The sequence below is a fragment of the Aricia agestis genome, chromosome 19 (genome assembly GCF_905147365.1).
Source record: "Aricia agestis chromosome 19, ilAriAges1.1, whole genome shotgun sequence".
In the NCBI taxonomy this organism is placed as follows: Eukaryota; Metazoa; Arthropoda; class Insecta; order Lepidoptera; family Lycaenidae; genus Aricia; species Aricia agestis.
This window is the reverse complement of record NC_056424.1, coordinates 4,394,074-4,417,859: the sequence shown is the minus strand read 5'-3', so window position 1 is coordinate 4,417,859 and position 23,786 is coordinate 4,394,074. Positions and strand designations below refer to the sequence as shown.

Genomic DNA, 23,786 nt, shown 5'->3' with positions numbered 1-23,786 from the left:
TATTGGCAGCCAGTATTGGCTGTGTAACTATACTTAAGGCAAAGACTTGGAAAGTTTTTATAGAAATGACGTTTATTTGACAGTTGTCATATTTTTAAAAGTAGAAGAAGTTGGAAAATTTTAAAATGTGGAATAATATGAGAATTGGGAAAAATTATTTACCTTTTATTTAATAAATAAACTGGAATTGATGATATTCCATTAAATATTGTGTTAAAGTTTTAATTTGTTAAAGTCTGACAATTTTTAAAGTATTTACGCAACGATTTGCAACAAAATAAAACCTATAACCTTGCTCTTTAATAAAATTGAGATTATAATTTTTGTAGGAGCAAAAAATTGTTTATATTTTCTCAAGTAACGAGTGAATATATTATATAATACATTGAGATATCTGAAGTCAAGGTGAGCTACTTTGTTACCTCTAGATATGAAACATTTTGCGACTTATCAATATTACGTCAGTAAAATAAAAATAAAAGACCTTAGTCGCTGCGACCGTAACTTGAATTTGTAGATCCCAAGAGATCAAGTATTATAATATTTTTTTTCAGAGTATTAAAAATGTTAAACCACAGTATAAGATCTTGTAAGAGGATGAGTTTATCTACATTGGTACATGGGAACCTGAAATATTTCTCAAATTACACACATCAGTTGAAATGGTGTTTATGTGGTCAAATCAGAAGTAGTCCGCAGAAGCAAATGTTAAAGAATATCAGAGTATACTCAATGCACAGCGATCAAAGGCGACAGAGAATTGTAATGGAAACCTCTACACCAAAGATAGTTATAAATAAAAATAAATTAGACAAAACAGAGAGTATAGAAATTTCCACTAAGAATGTTTTTCGAGAGAAGGTTGATCCATATATTAAGCTGGCAAGGTGGGACAGGCCTATTGGTAAGTTATTTTTAAATGTAAGCATTTTTTGCTAATATTTTAACATATTATGTGATATTTGTTACATTTTTTAAATCAAAATGTCTGAGCCCCATGAGAGTGTTAATTTTTTTATAAACAAGTCAGTGCATAAGATCAGGACACGATCTAGCCATTTGGCAAAGATCATTTTCGCCGCCCTTTACATATACAGGAAACATATTTGTTGGGGGAAATATTTAAGTAAAATACTCAAATATTTCCACTAGCAAACTTAAGGTAGGTTAGCTGGTAAAATTCTCAAACTTAAGTGTTGGATGGCTAGGTTGGAAGATAGGAATAAGTCAATTTTGCAGCCCCTCATTTTTGCCGCTCTGGGCAAATGCCCGGCTCGCCCCCCCTTAGATCGGGCCCTGCATAAGATTGATAATGAAAGGTTTTAATGTTCAAGCAGTGAGCCTTGGTTTTATCAGCCAAAGACTGCTTGACTCTTGCCTATTTATAACTGATGATTCAAATATAAATGGGCAAGAGAAAAGCCAACAGGTTGATGGTAAGCAATGAGTGCCACTTGCCAGCGACAGAGCTATACATGGACACTCACAAGTTGGCTTTCCTATTAAGCCCTTAAACTGTCCTTGAAATTTAGTCCATTATAACCTACCATACAACAAAGGCCCAAGGGAATTAGAGAATTTCCTTTGAGCCTTTGCTCCATGTCATTTTACTGTAAAGATCTAACTATTTTGAGCAATGTTGGCTTACTGTAAGACATGTTTTAAACATGCCCATAGCTCTTATATTTAACTTTTATGTATTCCAGGTGTATACCTGCTCTACTGGCCATGCTCCTGGTCAATAGCTCTAGCCTCAATCCCTGGTACCGTTCCTCTGACCACTAGTCTGCAAACAGCTGGCCTGTTCCTTGTGGGCGCGGGACTGATGAGAGGTGCAGGTTGCACCATCAATGATCTCTGGGATAAGGATATAGACGCACAGGTGATTGTTGTTAAATTTATATTTTTACCAATTTTTAACAATGCCGCATGGTTCCATTGATATATTATTCCATAATAGGGAATATGCAAAAAAAATAATTCCATCTCAAATGTATTTTTCTGTAATCTTTTTCATCCTCACTTTATAATCAAAAGGTATTTTTTTTAATTAGTTATCATTTAAACCCATAAAATGTTGTTTAAATAAGGGTTCCGTTTTTTGCCATTTGGCTACGGAATCCTAAAAACTTAATGGAGGGAAATTCAAACTTACTAAACGCGCCACCATTGGTTGAAACGAAATGTGACGTCAGATGTTACATATCGGCGTAGATATTCATACTGTGGTTATAGTATTTGTTAGAAAAATAGTTTTAAACTGGTGATTTCTAGTGAATCTATATTTATAGTGAATCTAGATGAGTATATTAGGTTTTATAAATGAGTATATTAGGTTTTATCAAAGCACAATCGGACTATCTACCGAAAATAAATGCATTTATGATGTTAGAATATTTTGCATCAAATCTTGATTTTTTTACGATTTTATTTAATTAGACTAGCTGACCCGGCAAAGTTGTTTTGCCATATAAATTATTTCTAGTATAAATTTAAAAAGTGAATAAAAACCTATTCTCAGACCTAACAAATGTATAATTAAGTATACAAAATTTCAACAAAATCGGCTTAGCCGTTTTGGAGGAGTTCACGCACAAACAGTGACACAAGAATTTTTATATTTTTATATAAGTATATTAGATATTCCAATTATTATGAACAATTTACGTTGAGTACCTACGTAAGTAGCTACTTGTTTGTTTCAGATCTTCTATTGCAAAATTAATTTACTTTTGAGTAAATTGCATGAAGATGTATAACAGTAATATACCTAAGTATTAGGGTGGAGCGAAAAATGTTTTTTTTTTATATTCGTTTCGGCATACCTATAAAAAGTTGCTGGTACTGTTCACAAATATACGTACAAAATTTTATTTAAGTAGATCATAATAAATTCAGAGGTGCCCCCAACGTCATGAACTTTAGAGAAATTCGAAAAACTTTGTCAAAAACCACCAACTTTTAATATTGCCAAATTAACGCTGAATTATATTATGTGTATTCCGTTACGTTCGTAACTGTTTAAGCTTGAATATTGCTCAGATAGATGGGGAGATTGAGGCAGGAGAGGTGATTTCATTGCACTTTTCAATCGTTGTCTGAACGCCATAAAGTGCGCGCTATTATTGTAATTCTGCTTGTGAGAAAGTGATTTTAAGCACTACCCACAAGAAAATAAACTCCTGTAAGTAATATTTTTAAATTCCTGTTCACTTATTGTTGATAAAATACTATTTTCGATATACTTTATATCTAGTATTTCTCTTTATTACAGTCATAATATGTCGTCAAAACACGAAAAGAGACATGTTATCCCGTTTTTGGTTTATCGGAGAAGTTACCAGTTTCTCAACTACTAACTCATATTTCTGTTATAAAAATTACATAATTATTAATTAATATGAATCAAAGCTGGACAAAATAACAAAAGAGCCGACAGTTCATGATGTATCCCAAAGACTGGCTACGGAAATTTTACATATCTGGCGAAAAGCGTCGCTTCCCAAAAAAAAAAGTATATTAGGTATTTACTTGATTAAAGAACTGCAAGAAAAATGATGATAGGCCGTTTAGATTTAAATGCGACTAAAAATATGAAGAAAATAAAAATACAAGACAAAAAATGACTTCGTAACAAAGAGATAATGGATCCTAACCAGACGTCTTGTTCTCGTTCTTTGCATGATGACTTAACAACCGAAAGAACGAGTTCCAGCGATTGTAGCTTCTTCTTGTAGCTTCTACAAGCTAATCAATCGCCAAAATAAGTAGCTGCTCAGCCACCCAAGAAAAAGAGATTCAATTTTCCATCATTAGCTCTCGTATGCGATCGTACCTGAGTCTCTGATGTTCGGGCCACACTAACGAGAAACGCCGTTAATTATCGCGTTAATTCTAAAACATGTTATAGCATTATCGCCTTTAATTAGTCAGAGCAGCTACTATTATAGCTTTATCTGCTTCTTTATCTGTGTTAAAAGATGTTGATTGTTGGTATTATTATATCAAAGAATTCTAGTGCTGTCATTAATCGTTAAAAATGCGATGAGAAATAATGAAAATCAGATCAGCACACACGATGCAGATCGCAAATATAAAAGTATACGCAGAATTTATTTTGATGGCAGAAAAGGTGGCTGTGATGGTACAGTTGTGAATATAGTTTTCAAAGGAGATGTTATTCGTTTTATGGAATAAGTAATTAACAAACTATTATAGCAGTTTTTTGTATGAAATGCCTAATTGTGAAATAAAAAAACAATTTAATACCAAACAATCACCTTTTTTCTGATGATCATTCCTTGATAAAATATCATAAATATTTAATTTTTCTCGATAAAAACATTGACACCACTAACCAGAGCCTGTTGTCACCTTTTCTTTATCGATTCTTTATAGAATCGTCGATTAAAATGTATAGAATTGACATTAGACGAGTCGAACGTCAACGTCATATTCGCGAATTTTTAAGTCAATTCCATACATTTTGATCGGCGATTCTATAGAAAAGCGATAAAGAAAAGGTCTTGGCTACGACATTAGGCTTTTATTTAACGTATTACAATGTAGTTTTTTTTTACAAGGAACAGCAAATATAGAAAAATACTATTTGTCAAAACTAATGTCTGGGATCTGGGACAAATGGATAAATTCTAGCTACCCCATAGCAACGACACATTTTTATTTTTTAGTGTAGTGACTAAATTACTGTACTAGGCGAAACGAGGCGGTAGCGGTCATTGAGTTCGAAGTGATAATTATATGCTTCATATTCAGTTCACATCGAGTATGCAGAATACCATATCGCCCTTGAAATAAGGGGGCAAACGAGCAAACGGGTCACCTGATGGAAAGCAACATCCGTCGCCCATGGACACTCGCAGCATCAGAAGAGCTGCAAGTGCGTTGCCGGCCTTTTAAGAGGGAAATGGGGTAATAGGGGTGGGAAGGGAAGGGAACAGGGGAAGGTAGGGAGGGGAAGGGAATAGGTTAGGGGATTGGGCCTCCGGTAAACTCACTCACTCGGCGAAACACAGCGCAAGCGCTGTTTCACGCCGGTTTTCTGTGAGAACGTGGTATTTTTCCGGTCGAGCCGGCCCATTCGTGCCGAAGCATGGCTCTCCCACGTATAATTTATGTTTATCTACTTCCTGTAAGTAACTTCTAGAATTATAATAGGGAATTGGGAGCTGTTTTAAAATTTCTAATTTAACCTTATTTACTATTACAGGTTGAAAGAACCAAAGACAGACCGCTAGTGTCTGGGGCGATATCACAGAAGCAGGCGGTAGGTTTCCTGGCGGCGCAACTCAGCTTAGCTCTGGGAGTCCTCCTTCAGTTGAACTGCTACAGTGTTGTACTCGGAGCGAGTAGTATGTGTGAGTATTGTGATGTTATAGTATGTGAGGAGCTGTGTGCGTGCGTGTACGCTTATAATAAATATACATCTTTACTTTGTGTGGTACTGGCATGGCCCACTATACATTGTATATAGGGAACATGCCCCACAAAAACAAAGGCGCGAATTGATATCGCCAGTACCTAATTTTATTGTTTACTTAACTGTCCATGAACATTTCCTATAACACGTATAATATGTTCCATATAATAATGGAAAGACAGAGAAGAAGCTTTTTTCATTTATACCAAACTAGCTGTCCCGGTGAACTTCGTGTCACCTTAAAACCTTCCCTGGACTTCTACGAATATTTTAAGACTAAAATCAGCCCAAACCGTTCAGGCGTTTGCGAGTTTTAGCGCGACTAACACATTTGAAAATCCATTTTTATATATAATTTTTATCTGTTAAGAAACACAAAGAAACAGTTGGCAGGTATCCTGTTTCACACGTCAAACAGTAATGCGAAACTTACGTTATAATTTTTTCTTCGCCTAAGTGCAGCGGAAGTTAACTTATTTAACGAGGTACCTATACAGAAAATTTAAATAAACAATTTTTATTTATTTTTAGTATTAGTAGTGACGTATCCGCTAGCCAAGAGGTTCACAAACTACCCTCAGATATTTCTGGGCGCGACGTTCAACTGGGGGGCGCTGCTCGGCTACACGGCCATCGCGGGCCAACTCAACCCATGGATCTGCGGGCCACTGTACATGTCAGCACTAGCGTGGACAGTTGTGTATGATACGATATACGCACACCAAGTGAGTTTAAGTTCTTGTCATTATAGTATTCATATCTAGTTATAATGCAAGTTATCTTTGAATACTGCTTCATTGTCTGGTATTTTCGTATAGAAATTGTCTTCTGTTACTTTTATATTAAGTAAGATACTTAATAGAAAATTTCCAATGAAATTCCGTATAAATTATATTTGAGTAACAGTAAATACAAATTGTTCAGTACAAGCCATATGATACAAAAATAGGAAGAAATGTTATGAATCGTCGTTTATATGGAGGCCAAGCTACTCATACAATAACTTTGCTTTCAGGATAAAAACGACGATGCGAGAATAGGGATGAAATCGACGGCCCTCACGTTCGGGGAGCACACGAAGCCAGCGCTGTCTGCAGCATTAAGTTGCAGTGTTCTCGGCCTGGCGGTAGCGGGCTACAACGCTCACTTGGAAGTGCCATATTATATAGCTCTAGCTGCATATGCTGCACATGCTGGGAGACAGGTAAATTACACAATTACAAGCCATGACACGCACGAATAATAAGTAACTAGGTCAAAAAAATTGTTCCACGAAAGGGTTATAAACCTTTGTGGCATAAGCCATCTTGATTTCTTTTTAAAATTTCCGAGCACAATAAAAGCTTATATTTGGATAGAGGACACGTCTTATACAAACAAAAAATGATATTTAACATGGTATCGTAAAGTGTCACGTTTCCGAGATATTTAGAAGTAAAGTTCGCCATAATATGAGTCCAATTTCCAAAGTACACAAATGGCGATCTTTACTTCCAAATATCTCGGAAACGTGACACTTTACGATACCATGTTTTAAAACATTTTTTGTTTGTATAAGTGTCCTCTATCCAAATATACCACTTTTATCGTGCTCAGAAATTTTGAAAAAAAAATCAAAATGGCCGGCGCGGCGGCTACATATGCCAGGCTTCATACAAAAATATTCAAACCCCTTTCATCAAAATACACACCTATGAAATGATGATTGTCGTACTTGGGAGTTGGTGATACAATTTTCGTTGCCCTGGTTAGGTTTTTATGACAATAACTGGTGCCATATTCGAACATTCCAATGTATCAGAGTTACTGTCCTAGATTGAATCTATATAGTATTTCGATACAATATCACATATTAATATTACGTGCTAAGGTTCAAAGGATTTGGAGAGAAAGACCTGCTGACTCTTTTGTAGACTTTATTCACTTGCAAGGGTCCAAACACTAAGGCCTAAGCACTAACGTCCTATGTAGTAGCCAAGTCGTAGGTTTCACTGGTAGCACTCTTGATCACTAGTTTTCACTTCGAAGGTAGCTCAAGCTGAACTGCTGTAGCTCGCCTTCCTGCGGCTATTTATAAGGGGCCGAGACGAGTCCAAGACTATTCCAGAAAATTCCTTTCTAGAACGTACCCGACTCACGTGAACGTGATCGACCGGGTTTGATTCTAGATCTGGAAAGTTCGCGCTCGCTTCCATTTAACGCCATCTAGTATTGAGTAGGGTTTCATGCAGTCTTTGCTCCCTCAGTGGTTCCACTGGTTGACGCTAGATGGTGCCAGCTGCTTTGTGTTTTGTATGTTCGTAACAATATTGTTAAAAAAACATATTTAGGTAATCTGAGTATTATTGTTACTGCATTCTTGTTTACTATTTTCAGATCTACACATTAAACCCTGACAATCCAGACGACTGCGCTAAAAAGTTCAAGTCCAACTCTTTAGTTGGTTTGATTATTCTACTCGGCATACTTGGAGGGGGCTACAAACAGTATTTAGATAACCGACAGAATAATAGAGGGAAAGAAGATTTAAGTGTTACGAAAAGTTGCGTGTTTGGGTGAATTGAAAAGGATTTTTATAACTCACGAATATAACGCGTACAAAACAGGTACAGTCGCGTGACCTATTGTTGGTTGTCTCTTTCTGTTGCGTAGAAAATAACGCTATCACGTACGGTACGTTCCACAGGTAGGTACGAGACGTACCTACCTATGGAAACTAGATAGCAACCTATTTGTTACTACAGAGTTTGTTTCGTCGAATCTTCCAGCCGGCTGTTAAACCAGTGGTAGATTTATTTGTTGACATTAATATAAAAGCCTGTTAGTTTTTTTTTTGTACAGAAAAATAAAAAATTTCATTCATGTCTGAGTGAAAGAGACGAGTAGCGATAGGTCAAAGGCCTTCTCAAATCTTAGTCATCCACGGCCCGACTATAGTGTAAATTGTAAAGTGTTTTGGTGTTAGGTATTTTGTGTTAATCACAATTAATGAGGTAGAGGTACAAGTTTTAATGTTCTGTTTGTCATACAACATATAAGAACTTTTTATAGTTTTGTGTGCACTTGGTAGGTCCCCGTGCCTATGATGTATTTTACAAACAGGGGCGTAGCTACCGCCGTATATGCCATACCAAATATACAGGACACCTGGGCCTCATCGTACGTAAGCAAAAATTAATAAAATCTTTCCATTTCGTAAAAGTAAAAAAGACAACATTACCTTAGGACCCCAAAACAAATTTTTATATGGTGCATCCAAGGCATGCTACGCTTCTGTTTATAAATTAGTACTTGTTTGTGCTCATAACAAAAGTATGCCTGGATACAAGTTCGTTTAGCCATAAAATGTGCATAATTTTACCAGTGTTAACTGTACAAAATATTTATTAGTAGTTTGTCTAGCAGGGCAGTTCCTAGATATTCTAAGTTATATTTTGTTATATTTACTAATATAACAAGGTTTTCGTGTCCTTGTAAAAATCGAATTTGATTTTAGTAAAAACTATCTTTTAATTAATAATAATTGGTTATTTGATAAATAATAATAATAATCAATACATTGTGACTCGTGAGTTTCGATAGTTCAAGAACTAAGTTTCGATAGTTCAAGAACTAAGTAACTACTTTAGCCCTGTCGTCAAAGTGAAAAAAAAATATTTAAAAGTAAGGATGGGCTATGATAGTACAGGTTCCCTAGAACATTTTGTTCATTTGATTACTATCAAGCTAATTTTTCGTGGGTAGCTTCATTTTGATAAGAGGAACAACAATTTCCTCTGCGGATTCTCGGAAGTTGTAGCTAACAGAGCCAGAGGTAAAAGGAATAAATATTTCGATTTGATGATCCTAAAATATGGATTGGATGTAGCACAATGTTACTTTTAACTATCAATTTTTAGGGTTCAATTAGCTTGATAGTAATCAAATGAAAAAAATGTTCTTGGGATAAGGGAACCTGTACTATATCATGTTATCTAATATATAAAAATAAGTCGGGTTTTCCTTCCTGACGCTATAACTCCAGAACGCACGAACCGATTTCCACGGTTTTGCATTCGTTGGAAAGATCTCGGGATCCGTGAGGTCTATAGAATTTTTTTTAGAAAAAACTGCAAGAGAAAAGCAGGAAAACAGGGAAAATCATTTTATGGCAAAACAACGTTGCCGAGACAGCTAGTGTTCGATAAAAATCTTGATCTTAAAAAGGTAACTTGCCACGTAAGATCATGGCTTGAAACCAATGATGAACTTAAACTGCCTCAAAAATCCCAAAATGATAGAGGGCTGTTTTGGTTGGTTTTCTTAATAACAACAATTTTGTTTCCTTCATGCCTCGTCTATAATATAGGTACTTAACTCTAAAATTAGTATATTTCAAACGCTTTTACTATTAAGGCTTCTTAAAGACGAACGGCACTTGTTGACGGCACGCGTCGACGGCAGTCGTTGGATTTTTTCGTTGTTTTTAGGGTACCGTACCCTAAGGATAAAAACGGGACCCTATTACTGAGACTTCGATGTCTGTCCGTCTGTCCGTCTGTCTTCAGGCTGCAAGTCAAGAACGGAAATAGCTAGAGAGTTGAAATTTTCACAGATTATGTATTTTTGTTGCCGCTATAACAACAAATACTAAAAACGAAATAAATTAGGGGGGCTCCCATACAATAAACGTGTTTTTTTTGTCATTTTTGGCTCGTATCTATTATGACAACATGTAGTCACTTGCAATTTTCACTTTTACTTGTGTACTTTAATATTTAATAACAAGATTAAAATAAAATAAGTAATTAAGGGGGGTCCCATACAAAAAAACACAATCTTTTCCTAACTTTCGCTTTATAACGGTACGGAACCCTTCGTGCGCGAGTCCGACTTGCACTTGGCCATTTTTTTACGGCAGTCGACGCATGTCGTTCGTCTGTAAGCGCTCTAAGTAGATAAGTGTTAATTACACTGTACATAATGATACCTATGTGTGGTGTTTAGGCTGTGTTTAGTATAGTTCATACATTTGGGATTTATGTTAAACATAGTTAAAATGAGGTATGGTATGGTCTATTCAACTCATATGTGTACGCGTTTTTATGTGTCACTTGTTTAGATGGCAAAATGTGGATAACTGTCCAATACATCCAATCCAATCCAATTAGGCTTAGGCAGTAGGCACATCTTAACATACTTACAATAATAATACCTAAAGCCGGGTCCGCTGCGACGTGTTTCCGTGTTTTCTAACATTCGTTTGCAAAACAGAATAGGGCGCCTAACAGTTTTGTTAGTAAAAACGAAAAAACATGTTTGCCGAATTTAGAGCTCTCCTGACTCTAAAAATCAAACATCGTCCTTCTCTCTTCACACTCACGCCCGTCTTTCATATGCCAGGTGAAAAAGGACGGCGCGGAATCAGCGCTCCGAGTTAGTTTTACTCGAATAAAAGACGAACTATGATGATTATGAAAAAAGGGTTTTGAGCAAATTTAGGTTTTATCAATACCTTTTTAGATATTAAAAAATATTAAAAAATAGACAGCAAACTTTGAAGATCCAAGCAAAAATGCTTCTAAAACAAGGTTTTTTGTAAAACAAAAACTATCGAGCATTTTTTCAGTAATCGTGTTTTCGTCTTGAGCATTTAGCCCGGCCGCACATTGTCCGAATTCTGATCAGAAACAGTTGAATTTCGCCGGACCGCCACCCCGCACACTATCCGAAATATCCTTCCGGCGAGTTCGAGCTCACTTGGCTCAGTACAAAATGTAAGAGACAGCGCGGACGTTCAACTGTTTCTGATCAGAAATTTCGGACAATGTGCGGCCGGGCTAAATCTTCATGAACTGAAGTCACTTGTGTCAAAAAATCAGTTTTCTAGACCTTACAGTCTACAGATTTTGAGATCTAGGTTAAAGTATGTAGTCAAGTTAGGGTCAGGTGCGCTCTTAATAACATCCCCCCACTGCATCCCCCGCATTCGCCTGCGGGGAGGAGATATGTCGTATTTTGTGTTGAAGCAAGACATTCGTTCAATGCGAGAATGAAACAAAAATAGAATGTACGCGACGGGCTGTTATTAAAACATATTTTGCTAATATGTTTTGTTAGGAAATTGGCGCTGCGGACCCGGCTTAAGGCCTCCACCTTGGCCTCCGCCCTACACTTACATTATAATATTTTACAAGAGCTGGGTGTAAAGGCGAGACCGCACTTAGGGGGGTATTACATTATCATTTATATATGATCATATATAGGATCCAATATATATGATCATTTGATCATATCTGTGTATTACATTATCATATTTCATTGATCCTATTTTACGTCATATGTGGTTTCAATAGCCAATGGAGAGCGCTAACGCTGACAGATATTGACGTCAGGGTTACTAGATCTCAGAGAATTTGATTTGTCAAAAGACATCGTCATTTTTAATATAGCTTGTTTTTTGTTATTTCAGCAAAGTTAATCCAAGTATATAATTAGAAAAATAATTACATTACATTATTTGAAACATATTAACGAACAAGAAATTAAAAACTCTTTTTTATATTAAATAACTGGCAACACCTATTTCTATGACCGTATTGGATCCAATCTCTCAGCAAATGTCAAAAATCTATGATCAAGGAAGAAATGAATCATATGTCTATATTACATTATCCAATATCATTGACTGAATGATCTCGGATCCAATATATATGATAATCTAATATCCCCCTAAAGCGACACAACACACGGCACGACACATTCTATAGAAGTGACGTTTGTGAAACGTCTAATTGACATTTGTAAAATGTCAGTTCTAGGGAACGTGAAGTGTCGCGTCGTGTCGTGTCGCGTAGTGCAGTCTCATCTAAAGTGCCGTATGCAAGTTTACATGAGTTGAACTAAGTTTACCAATAGCACAGACCATTTTTGATAGAAAAAAGTATTGTAAGCCAATAAAAAATAATATCGGTAAAATAATTAATCCTACCTCATAACATAAAATAATGTACTTTAATATTTTTCAAAATATATTGTAGGTAGTTTCGAAAAACAGGATTTAATTTTAATATTGAAGTCCTATAATTATGTAACCTTGTTAATTGTATTTTTGGATGTAAATTATGTAGGTATCATGTAGTTATGGAGTGAAAGTGAGCACCTAACCAAAAAATTTTAATGTTAAGTTGCCAAAACTGGTGTAATTTATGTATGTTTGACAGATTCTTCAATGTTTTGCAATGATCAAACGGTCTTGAAAGTATTTTCTTATCTGTAAAATTAATTTTAATTTTTGTTAGTCTCGTTAAAACTCATGAACGGCTGAACCGATTTTGCTTATTTTTGTCTTAAAATATCCGTGGAAGTCCAGGGAAGTTTCATATCAAAAGGGAAGTGATATGAATTTCACCGGGTCATTTAGTATTTTAATGATACATGTATCTTATATCTTTAAACGAGCAATTCTTGTATATATATATATATATCATCGGTACGTCACAGTAGCTATAAAGCTACTGTGACGTACCGATGATAATAAAAGTGCCCATTATCTAGGCCAACGTTTCTATTTGAATTTCTACAGCTCAATACGGCACCTTTAGGCATAAAATTCCGATTGACGTCCGATTCCCATAGCAGATTAAAGAACAAACTTGCGAAAGACGAGCATTGCTCGTCGTATGGGATCGCGATATGGCACGCGAAGTACATACACATGCGGTATCTATCATGATCTATATGTCTGTGGGCTATGCCAAGTTCAATAAGAACTCCCTTTACCACAGAATATAATATATTAGTTGTACCAACCCTTACTAATAATTAAATTACTTATTACGTAGTTGCCGCGTTACTTTTCCAATATGCTCAAATATGAGCATAGCTTTAGTTATTCGCTGAGTAAATTGTAATTTTTATATTAGTAAGGGGCGAATGTTTTATTTTAAAATATTTATTTATCGGTGCTTTTATATTTCTGTTACTGTTTATAATAAATCTTGCCAATTTATGCATGTTTTTTATTTTCTGTACTGCTTAGGGTTAGGGCTTGGAATCTAGATGCTAGGATTATCTCACATTCGTCACGTCTCCCACTGAAATGAACAGTTTCTTCCCACTGTCAGACACCCTTATGCCCGATCCACACATTCGGGTCTCGGGAGAATGTGAGAAATAAGAATGTGGAAGCGATTCGCGTATTCTTCTCAAGTTCTCTTGTTCTCCAGCTTTTGTCGCGAAACAAAAGAACGTGTGCCGCCTGAAGCGCGAGAACTATTATAGTGAGAGCGAGAATTTTTTGAGTTTCGTGAGCGTGTACCCAAAGAAGTTCTCACTACAAATGTCGCTGAGAATCTCTTGAAGATTCTCATGAATATCTCGGTAGAGTGTGGAGTGGGCATTAAACCGGTGTACAATCAGAGTCTCAATCAAAAATGTCTGGAAGTGAAAGACGTTAGACGAGATTCCTACAGTTACCATGAAGAAAAGGGGGTTTATTTTTGGGGTTGTTAAAGTATAGGTCTACTAGAATCTGATGGCAAAAAGTGAGAAAATAAATAGACTAGCAATACCGGGGTAATTGGAATAAAACATTTTGATCCTTTTTTCTCCTTATAGCGGCTTATTCTGTGTGTGAAACTTGCAAATATAAAAATTTGCAAAGATCTCTAAACCTAAAAATTTGCCATCAGATTCTGGTAGACCTATACCACCCGTATTAAAAAAAAAGTGTCAACTGTCATCCGCCAGCTTCAAATGTCATACTTATTGAGTTTCAAAATTTTAACAGTGTGCTTGGTAATCACATTATTCAATTTAATGAGATCTGATTGGTTACTGATACGTCAGGTATACTTAATTGTCCACTACACTGAGACTAGAAAACGAACGCGACTTTAAATTGTTACTTTCTTTGAGATATTTTGCAGTTTACTTTCTATAAACGTAAATAATAACAAAAAATTAATATACCGTACAGACGTACACAAACAAATATATTTAAATTATTAGGAATCTTTAAATTTAACTTTTCCTTTCGTGTACTAAGATTAAATAGTAAATAAACAGTTGACAATGATACGCGCGTCCTAAGTCACTCAAGTTTACCATCCAACATTCCTTACATAAAAACCAATAATTTCGTGAATAAACATGTTTCGTTCTTCAAGTGATGTTACGGAAAATTTTTTTTCGATGAAACATAATGAAGAGGAAGAAAATGAGCGCGTACAATGCAGGTTTTGCTCACGTGTCTTCAGTGAAACCGAGATGCTTCTGCACTTAGGCGTGAAACATGCGAAGAAAATGATGAAATTAGCTTTAAAGGACCCGTTTTCCTGTGGTGTAAGTTGTGTTTGTTTATATACCACCTGCAGCTTTGTCCACATAAATATCCCAAAAAATATATTAATTTAGTGCATTATGTTGCATAAAGAATGGTTTAATATAAACTAAAGGAACAAGAGCTTCTTCATTTTAATGATTACTCTTTACCCCTTTGTTATGTCCATCTTCCGTCCCACTGGGTAATGATAGTAAAGAAATAGAGAGTGCTCTGTGTACTGCACATGTTTTAATAAAACCACTGTTACTGAAACCCATGTGGGAAGTGCAGTTGCAGGAAGATGCTTTTTCAAATAAACTATGTTGTACCAAACACCCTGCATTTTTAGGAATACTAATTTAATTAAACAATATGTGAAAAATTGCTTAATAATAATAAGAGTTTTAAGCACTCTGTAGATGGTAATTCAGCATTACATGTGTTACGTGCTGCCATGCACGCATGATTGTTTATTGTACATTGATTGATAAGTTCTTAAATTTTTCGTTCTGCAATATGTGCATTACATGCACGCATGATCATTTCGTGATCGGCATGTCATGCAACAATAATTAATACTGTCACGTAAATGCATGTCATGCTGAATTACCGTCTAGGGAGCACTTTCATACTTTTATTATAGTGTTAATGCTACAAGAGCTTATTGTAATAAAGCAAATTTTTTTCAGATTTGTGTAAAAGATTGTGAGGATTCTAACAGCTTGCTAGAGCATATAAAAGTTGAACACCTTTTTACATCAGCGGACTCGTTTAGGGTTCAACGAGAAATATTCATTTGCCATGAGTGCGGTACGATATTTTTCAATAAGAAATTCATTGAACTGCATTTCGAAACTCACATTCATAAACTAGACAAATTCCGGAAAACACTGCAGTGTCTTGTGTGCCCAAAAAAAGTTTGTGTTAAATCTATGTGGGTTCATCTACAAGGACATGATATTCAAAATGTTGGGATGTGTCCAATCTGTTTTGTAAAGTGCAGTAGTAGAAAACTGCTCATCGAGCACATGAGAACCCATCCGAGGTATTTGAAATGCAACATGTGCACCTATGAAGCGAAACGTGAGGATTTCTTCCGTCAGCATGTCATCGACAGACATAAAACAAATGCAACGAGTATGATTGATGCAGAGTGTGAGCAATATTTTACACCATATTATATAGCTCCTAGGGTTTATCAAAAACTGGGATCTCATGGAGTAGCTTTGACAAATGACATTCGCGTATGCATTTTGTGCCGAGAAATATGCGTGGGCCAGAGTAATATGAAGCAGCACATTTATGTTGAGCATAATTTGAAGACCGCAGAAGTGAAAGCAAAACACTTGTGCACATGTGGAGAAATATTTACGAATAAAGTACTATTAAAACATCACACTTTCAAGTTGAAAGGAGATCACAAAATGTTAGGTTGGTATAATTCCATTTGTAAGACAATACCACAACAATACCTAGAAAACACATTTTATACAACCAAATCCAAATGGTTTGGAGTGTTGTAATGTAATGGCTCCCTAAGTAAACTATTGTAAGGGCCCTTCCACACGATGTCTGTTTACGCTCGTTTGTATCGATACAAACACAAGTTTAACGCTCAGCAAACGGAAGGAAGCTGACGCCCGATACTTTTTAAACTTTATATCTGCCGACACGCGATGAAAACGAGCAGATGACGAGCGCATCAGAAACGCGCGTTGTCAGTGCGAAAAAAATACGTCGTGTGGAAAGGCCCTAATGTTCGAAACAAACTGGACCAATTATGAAAAAAATAATCTCGAAAGATTTTGATACACACACATCAGCTTAATAGCTGCAGCTAGTGACAATAGAATAAAAAAATTACAATGTAAGTATGCTTGTATCAACTAAACTAATAATTTGAGAACATTTTTTTTTGTTTCAGAATGAATGAAAAGTGGATTGCAAAGTGTAAACTGCTTATGCCATGGACAAGTTAACTGTTAAGTAATTATTATTATTACATATTTATTGTAAGTGTAGACTGTAGGTAGCAAAATATGTTATATATTATTTTACTGAATATATATATGTCGCAGTCCACTGGTTAAAATAGCCATTCAATCAAACAGCTAGCCCTTTGACTGAACAACGCCATTCAATCACACGGCTACGTCGTTTAGCTGACTTGTTGACTGCAAAGTTCAACACTACAGGTAGACGACGCTTAGGTACCTGGTTAAACGGCAAATTAAATCTTAGTTAATTTGCCGTTTAACCATTTAACCATTAGTTTAGTATTGCGCAATGGTAACAAACAGAATAAATTGTATTCTAACTCATTTTGAACACAATTGCAATAAATACCTTGGTGATGCATTTTATAATCCCGTAACTCCTCGAATATTTGTTTGAATTATGATTCACTCGTATGTGCCTCCATAATTTCTGTCACTTTAATAACACTTGTGACGTCACTTAATACAATCACAAAACACCGGCTAGTTGACGCCATATTGTAAACAAAACGCACCTAGGGCCGCGGTCGTGAGCGCTGAACTAATTCAAATCAAACGGCTGCTTTTGAATCAGCTGTAGTGTTGAATGTTTTAAGCGACTGAAATATTCAATTAAAAAGCTGTACTTGTGATTGAATGGCGTTGTTCAGTCAAAGGGCTAGCTGCTTGATTGAACGGCTATTTTAACCAGTTGGCTGCGACATATACATAATATGTAGTATATTATAATATACACACTGTACAAAAGTCCTATTACTAATAAACAAGTCGAAAATATATTGTATATTTTACTTGGACAATATAATATAGTGTGTGTTTCATCAAGTGTAGATTTTTATTAGCAAGGATGTGTGTTAGTAATTTTAAGAAAGTTTGATGAAAGATTTGCATAATAGAGTCGTCACTATCTATATTATAAATGTTGAAGTATTCATCTGTCTGTTATCTATTCACAACCTGTCAAGCCCCAAGCGGTCGAATTCGACCGCGATAACAATAGAATAACGATAGATTTCCAAGAATCTGTTGTATCAAAGATCTGCCTGCTTAGCATGCCCCTGGAAGATTTTCCAGTCTCTTGAATAAATATTAATATTTAAATAAAAGTCAATTTAAAGGGGCTCCCATACAAAAAACCCAATTTTTGGCATATTTTTGCTCTATAACGGTAAGTGCGGGAGTTCGACTCGCACTTGGCCGATTTTTATATAACGACTCTACTTGGACTCTACACAAAACTACACGTACAAAAAAAATTAGTGTTACCAATGCATGCCTAATACAAAACCACTAACAAGATCTCGGCACCAAAATTTTGTTATTTTTGTTGGCCTGTGTTATAGTTTAGGTTAAGCAGGTAAATAGTAAAAAACAAATATTTAATAATTATCTACCGGCTTCACGATACTTAATTTATAATTTTATTTTATAATATTAAAAATATAATATTACATAATATAATAATTGAGTATCGACTCACGGCGCGGCGGCGCCCCTCTTGCTTTTTCACGGCGCACCAGGGCGCCGCGGCGCACACTTTGGGAACCCCTTGCTTAGGGACCAAAGAGGCAAAGACCTCTGTTTCATATGTCAATGTTAAGAACCTACACACACAAAAAACGCCTATTATTAATTAAATATAAAGTTACATAGTTTTACATTTGTTTTTATAATCTACCTGTCACCAGCAAAGAAATGGAATAAGAAGTGTTCATTGTGATATAATATTTAGCTGCTTCGCATTTAAGGACTAGTTTTCTCACTGATGTAATGTAAATGAAACGTTTTGTATTGAGTCCTCGAGTGCCTTCTTTAGCTGCATCATCTCTAGTTCCTGAAGAATTCTAGCTTGGACACCCCAGCTTGTTTCTGCAACTCATGGTTCAGCATCTCTGGCACCTTTGACGCTTTTAACATTGGCATCACTAGTTCCTTGGGCAATTTTTGCCTGGCCGACCTTTCGTTTTCCTGATTTTGTTGCAATTTGGGCGTCGGTTTCTTAAGCACTCCTAGCTTCGGCATCTCCGGTTTCTTGAACACTTTTTGCTCGTACAATCTTTCCATCCTTGTCATCTCTTGCGTCGGTAACTTTTGTACATCTAGCTTCGGCATCTCCGGTTTCTTGAGCACCTTTTGCTCGTACAATCTTTCCATCCTTGTCATCTCTTGCTTCGGTAACTTTTGTAATTCTAGCTTCGGCATCTCCGGTTTCTTGAGTACTTTATGCTCGTACAATCTTTCCATACTTGTAATCTCTTGCTTCTGTAACTTTTGTAATTCTAGCTTCGGTATCTCTGGTTCTTTGGGCACTTTTTGCTCGGGTAACCTCTCTTTTTGCTTCATCCTCGGTATCTTTGGCGATTCTGTTTGTTTTTGTTGCATCCTAGGCATCTCATGTTTTGGTATTTTTGGCACTTCCATCTTTGGCATCTGTGAATTATTGAGTACCAATCGTTTTCCTTTTTCTAAAAACTGAAATAATGTCTGGTAAATAAAAGCCCCTATGGTTACATTACTGAGGTCAGAGAGCTGAGAATTACCTGGGGCTCATGTTTGGATCTCAGTGAATTTCTGCTGCTGTTTGAAGAGCCAGGCGACAAGGCCTCCATGTATAACTGCAGAAACATGCTGAAAGTGTAGTCAAAGTTAAAAGTGGCAACTAAAATTAATATTAGAGATATTATTAAAAGTAACACATTTCGAGAACGCAGCAGCAGAAAAGCAGTTCCTGAGGTCGTTTTAGCAGGTTAGGTTAGGAGGTTTTGGAGGTTAACTATTTGATCCCAGAAACCGGAACATTGGTAAGCGATAGGTAAAGGTTAGGTACCTACTTAAAATGTTCGTATGCAAGATTTTTTAACTTGGACACTTCATCCGATGTAAATTTCCCATAAGAATGTTCATCCAACAGTTCGAATATGGTTTTATTTTTTTCCATATTTCGTCTAGTGTTAATGCTGAAACATTACCAAAAATATTTGTGTATATGCATGATCCTCCTTACTTAGTACTTACCCTTACTGCGCTTACCATGTGGATTGTCTTACTAATTACTATAAAGTTGCAACATGGATTCGTAAAGAGTCCAGTAGAGTAAATATTTTTATTAACAAGGGGAAAAACGCTGCCAATTAAGATGTTTTAGGCACAACCTCTTGGAAATATTAAGGTCTATTTCAATTATTGTTTTAAGAGCCACTTCTCTATTCAATTGTTACCTATTTATTTATAATGTACATCTTTCTGCTTTCAACACTTAACAGGAGCAAATACTGAAAATAGTTGGAATTTTACCATTTCGTATTGTTAGAATAGTTTTTGAACTCTCTTGTATCTACTCCTCGAAAATTCTAATTGGTTATGATAGTTTTTTGGATATTTCACCCTAAGGAGAAAGGCGAAAGCCATCTGTTTGAAGCATGATCAACTGTACTCACGCGATCTCAACATTATCCAGATTTTCGACGTCCTTTATGAACTTATTAGTTTGGTCTTCGAACAACGAGAAAAATATCATGTTAGCGCTTTTCTTCCAATTTGATACCTTAAAGCAAACCAGAAAACATTGATAGTAAGACAAATAACTGTCGAGGATACTTAGTGGTCGAGGTACTCAACAAGGACTTAAAATAGTAAACGTCGGTAAAAACTTTGTAGACAGGCATCAGGTATCTTTAAAGGGATACGTTACGATGCGGTTATTGAAAATGAGTCTAATGCTGAATACAAAATGGGCCCTCATATTTTCCATATGGAGCATACCCAATATGCTAAATATGAGGACCGCATTCTATAAAAGGTCGAACTAAAAAAAGCATGCAAATTATGGTTCTGAAGGTTGCCTAGAGTCATACCTATTGGTCCAATTTTTTTCCACAACCGGATGAAATAGAAACAAAAGGACCAATGCTCTTGATTCCCTGGCAACATCCACCCACCGCCTACTGCATAAGACAAGACCTCCTTAAGATAGTTGAATCGAACCACTGTGATATTCAAAAATAAGAATTATCGGCTCATCCTGAAATAATTTTACTTACTTTTTGCGCCAAAATTTTCGAATATTCGGGCGAGTCTCTGAATTCTTGTAAGACCTGACTCAAACCTTTTCCGAACAGCTTGTTGGATCGTTGCTCTAAATCGTACTTCTGGGCTGTTGCTGCTAATGCTGAGGGCATATACTTAAATTATTGGAATCAACAAGATTAATCCATACTTCCATACTAATATTATAAATGCGAAAATATGTCTGTCTCATGTCTGTCCGTCTGTCTGTCTGTCTGTGTTACCTTCATGCCCAAATCGTTGAACCGAATTCGGAATTCGCTGAAATTTTGTATGGAGATACTTTGAGTCCCGGGAAAGGACATAGAATACTTTTTGTCCGGGAAAAATGTACGGTACACGCACGATAGACGAGTTTTGGCGCAACGTAGTTGCGGGTGTCAATTACTAGCATTTTCATAATTTCTTGTGGTAAGTACGATGCCAGAAGGGTTAAGGACTTACGTAAGGTAGGCATGGATAGTAAGAAATTTTAAATTATGTCACAAGTTTCAATGAACTTACCCAAAAATATTAGTAAACATATTGTGTAAGTCATACTTCAGTTGACCAAGATCATATTTTTATTTTGAATTCCTCGAAAGTATCAAAAATATTTAATATTACTTGTTAGGTTGCATTCAAAAATAAGAACTGAGTAAGGTCTTATCGAATATCAATAAAATCGCAAATTTTATTACAAAAATGCGTTGTGCAATACCTACATTAAAAAGTGTTTTAAAATTTTAGTATCCAGAGCACGAAGCTAAAATGATCCAGAGCACCTATACCTATAGGTATCTATAACATAATTAAACATTTGTGGTAGGTAGGGTCCAGGTTATTTACAAATCAGGCAGCGATAAATTTTAAACTAAACATAAAAGCATAATTTTCCGACTTTAAATTTTGAACCTTAAAAAGTAAACTCCTCAGATTATGGTAACTTATTAGTAACCATTCATTTTGCATATCGCATAAAAGTATATAATGAAGTAGTAAAATAAAAAATATATCCACAAAATTTTATTCACAATTTAATCTTCGTAAACGTATCTTTTTCCGTAAGGTATTAGAGTTCTGCCTAATAGTCGGTTTTTGCCTCGATACAGACCACGACCTCTGTTTGGTTCAGAGCTTCTATCGTAACTATCATCGTTTCGCAACAATTTGTTACGTTTATTACTTCTCTCTATATTATCTATTTTGCCGTTCCAACGCTCTTCCTTGCTGTGATTGAACGGTATACCCCTTGGCCTGTTCAATGGTCCTCTTGGAGTTATTCGTTTCCAATCGTTTCTGTTATTAAATATTCCATCGGTATACTTTGGAAACTGGAGTGAAGGTCCTGGTGCGTGCTCTCTGCTAATGTCAACTGCACTCTGGTAGTTTCTTCTAGTCGTATAGTCTTCGTCGTCGTCAGAAAAATAGGACCTGCCCTTGCCTTGAATAGATTTTCGCTTTTGAGAAAGATGGGTTACATCCGCTCGTTTTTCTTTACTTACACCGCTGATTTCAAGGTTACGTCGACTATTTCCATAAAAAGCTGCAAAAGTATTATGCAAATTAGTTGCATCTGTAGCTTGTGCTGTTTAAATGATAGTTTTCCCAATTCTAGACTGTCTCAGAATGTTTTTTTCTATAACTATACCTTCCTTATAAGGATTAACATTTTTTATCACTACATATTTATTCACCATTACTAGACGCTAATGTTCATACGTTAGTAATGGTGGATGAAAATGCTGCCTTGAATTATTCTTACGATATGCTTTACCAATTCGAGGTCTTCGTGTAACTTTTGTATTGGCGGCTATATCCTCTGGAACCTTTTCATATATTATGTCCGGTGTATCTTCTTTAATCATGAACACTCGGGGTTCTCTGGATTTATCATTAACATCCTGTGATATAGCTCTGTTGTTCTCTTTGATCAGCTCTAGTATTTTCCTTAATTTCGCTTCCTTTATAACATCTTCTTCGTTTAGGTTTAAATCTTTCTGGGGGACTGAAAAACGTCTATTTTCAGAAGGTATACCTGTGATGCTGCAATTACTTAATATAATATTTTTCTCTATTTCTAGTAATAATAATAATAATATAATAATAATAATAATAATATCTATGGACGCTTCACACCACGTCAGTCTGGCCCCGTGCTAAGTACCTAAAGGACTTGTGTTACAGGTACCAGACAACGGAAATATATTTAATACTTTTATACTATACATATATTTAAGATTTTTATTATATCATACACATATTTAATACACATCCAGACCCAGGAACATTGAAAATTTTTTGTTCCGTCGGCGGGATTCGAACCCGCGACCCCCGGCTTGAGCTACCAACGCGCTCACCACTGAGCCACAGAGGTCGTCGCATAGTGACAAATGTATGTATGTATTTCTGCTACTGATTTTCTAAATTGAAAATCTCGAAGGCTACTTTTTTTCCAATGCGTGATAGGTCTAAAAGCTGAGGACTGGCATACTTAAATTGGATATTTGCGATGCGTCCGATGGTTGCGTAGTTTTAGCAAATGTTACATGCTAAAAAGGTTTAGGTTAGAAAATATTACTTAATTACCTGATTTCTGTAAAGATTTAGTTTCAATTCGTGCAGCCACCTCATCAGCTGCTCTTTCAGCCGCTTTCAATGAAGCTAACAATGGACCTAGATCTAAATAATGTTCTTCGTGATTGGCGACAACATTATGGTAAAATGCTGCAAAAAATAATAACAAGTTCGGCAAATGGCTCGGTACGGAACAACAACCGATTTAGTTTAAAAATTTTAGATAGTGGGATACTTTACGATAAAATAATATCTAAAAATGCTCAAAATATGAAAACTTACACAATGCCACAAGGAGTATAAACATTTTAACACTATTGCTTTTTATATCATGCAGCCGTTTACAAGCTATAAAAATATATTTTTTTATCGTTTTTAAATCGACTTTTTACAAGTTTCCTTTTTTCTTTTTTTTCTTCTGATG

General features: G+C 35.8%; 4 protein-coding genes across 5 annotated transcripts; 2 read left to right on the top strand and 2 right to left on the bottom strand.

Annotated features, from left to right (window-relative positions):
* The first annotated feature begins 338 nt into the window (after positions 1-338).
* On the top strand, positions 339-8,985 carry LOC121736436 (4-hydroxybenzoate polyprenyltransferase, mitochondrial). Of its 2 annotated transcripts, XM_042127628.1 has the most exons (7): positions 339-405; positions 555-904; positions 1,707-1,882; positions 5,231-5,378; positions 5,972-6,165; positions 6,456-6,644; positions 7,817-8,984. In XM_042127628.1, exons 2-7 carry the CDS (start codon positions 565-567, stop codon positions 7,997-7,999), a joined length of 1,230 nt encoding a protein of 409 aa, XP_041983562.1. In that variant the 5' UTR covers positions 339-405; positions 555-564; the 3' UTR covers positions 8,000-8,984. The 2 variants fall into 2 exon arrangements, with proteins under 2 accessions (XP_041983562.1, XP_041983563.1); XM_042127629.1 differs by lacking the exon at positions 339-405 and having other exon boundaries at positions 559-904; positions 7,817-8,985.
* Positions 8,986-14,448: 5,463 nt separating this feature from the next.
* LOC121736437 (protein suppressor of hairy wing-like) lies at positions 14,449-16,786 on the top strand. The gene is made up of 3 exons (XM_042127630.1): positions 14,449-14,764; positions 15,434-16,175; positions 16,669-16,786. Exons 1-3 carry the CDS (start codon positions 14,573-14,575, stop codon positions 16,671-16,673), a joined length of 939 nt encoding a protein of 312 aa, XP_041983564.1. The 5' UTR covers positions 14,449-14,572; the 3' UTR covers positions 16,674-16,786.
* A 1,782-nt stretch (positions 16,787-18,568) lies between these two features.
* Positions 18,569-21,441, bottom strand: LOC121736736 (protein PELPK1-like). Its single transcript, XM_042128122.1, has 6 exons — positions 21,311-21,441; positions 20,782-20,909; positions 20,179-20,285; positions 19,573-19,698; positions 19,282-19,369; positions 18,569-19,213 (listed from the first exon to the last, which is right to left on the bottom strand). Exons 1-6 carry the CDS (start codon positions 21,342-21,344, stop codon positions 18,569-18,571), a joined length of 1,128 nt encoding a protein of 375 aa, XP_041984056.1. The 5' UTR covers positions 21,345-21,441.
* A 358-nt stretch (positions 21,442-21,799) lies between these two features.
* LOC121736485 lies at positions 21,800-23,739 on the bottom strand. Its single transcript, XM_042127705.1, has 4 exons — positions 23,645-23,739; positions 23,375-23,512; positions 22,563-22,793; positions 21,800-22,331 (listed from the first exon to the last, which is right to left on the bottom strand). The coding sequence occupies exons 1-4, from the start codon at positions 23,667-23,669 to the stop codon at positions 21,823-21,825; spliced, it is 903 nt and encodes a 300-aa protein (XP_041983639.1). The 5' UTR covers positions 23,670-23,739; the 3' UTR covers positions 21,800-21,822.
* Between the last annotated feature and the right edge of the window lie 47 nt (positions 23,740-23,786).